This window comes from Myotis brandtii, unplaced genomic scaffold (genome assembly GCF_000412655.1).
Source record: "Myotis brandtii unplaced genomic scaffold, ASM41265v1 scaffold435, whole genome shotgun sequence".
NCBI lineage: Eukaryota > Metazoa > Chordata > Mammalia > Chiroptera > Vespertilionidae > Myotis > Myotis brandtii.
Genome location: NW_005366635.1, coordinates 301023 through 301522, shown reverse-complemented (window position 1 = coordinate 301522; position 500 = coordinate 301023). Strand labels below are relative to the sequence as shown.

General features: G+C 68.0%; 1 protein-coding gene across 1 annotated transcript in view; it reads right to left on the bottom strand.

Moving 5' to 3' along the window:
* LOC102251931 (E3 ubiquitin-protein ligase HERC2) overlaps positions 1-500 on the bottom strand; it is an 86271-nt gene that overhangs the window by 12469 nt on the left and 73302 nt on the right. Inside the window, 1 exon segment of the mRNA XM_014546210.1 lies at positions 48-179. Coding sequence (XP_014401696.1) covers positions 48-179 — 132 coding nt within the window.

The following is a 500-nucleotide window of genomic DNA, read 5'->3' as shown; positions in this document are numbered from 1 at the left end:
CACACCTGGGCCCCGTGGCCCCCCACCTGGGCACTGCGGCCCCTCACCTGCGGCCGGCATGATGGGGTAGACGGTGAAGCGCCAGCCCCACCCGTTCACGGACCCGTCGCTGATGAACTTCCACTTCAGCTCATCCCCAGGGATGCGCAGCTCGCTGGACCAGTCGGACCACTCCCGGCCTGGGGGAGGCACACCGGGTAGGCTCACTCGCCGCACCAACATGAACCTCTTCAGAGAGTCGTTCATGCAGCGCCTGCAGCACGTGGGGCTCCAGCCCAGGCTCCCCAAACTGGTGTTCACATGCCTCCAGGGGAGCCTCGCCCTTCAACCCCACACTGCGCTAAGTCCTGGGGAAACTGAGGCAGCAGCCTGGCCCTGACGGAAATGCACACACAACTGCCACGCAGTGTGAGGCCTGCAGGGCCACAGCCACCCTCGGGACAGGGGCCGGCTCAGCACAGAAGGGCCGCCCTCGGGGAGTGGAGCCGGCCCCGGGAGCC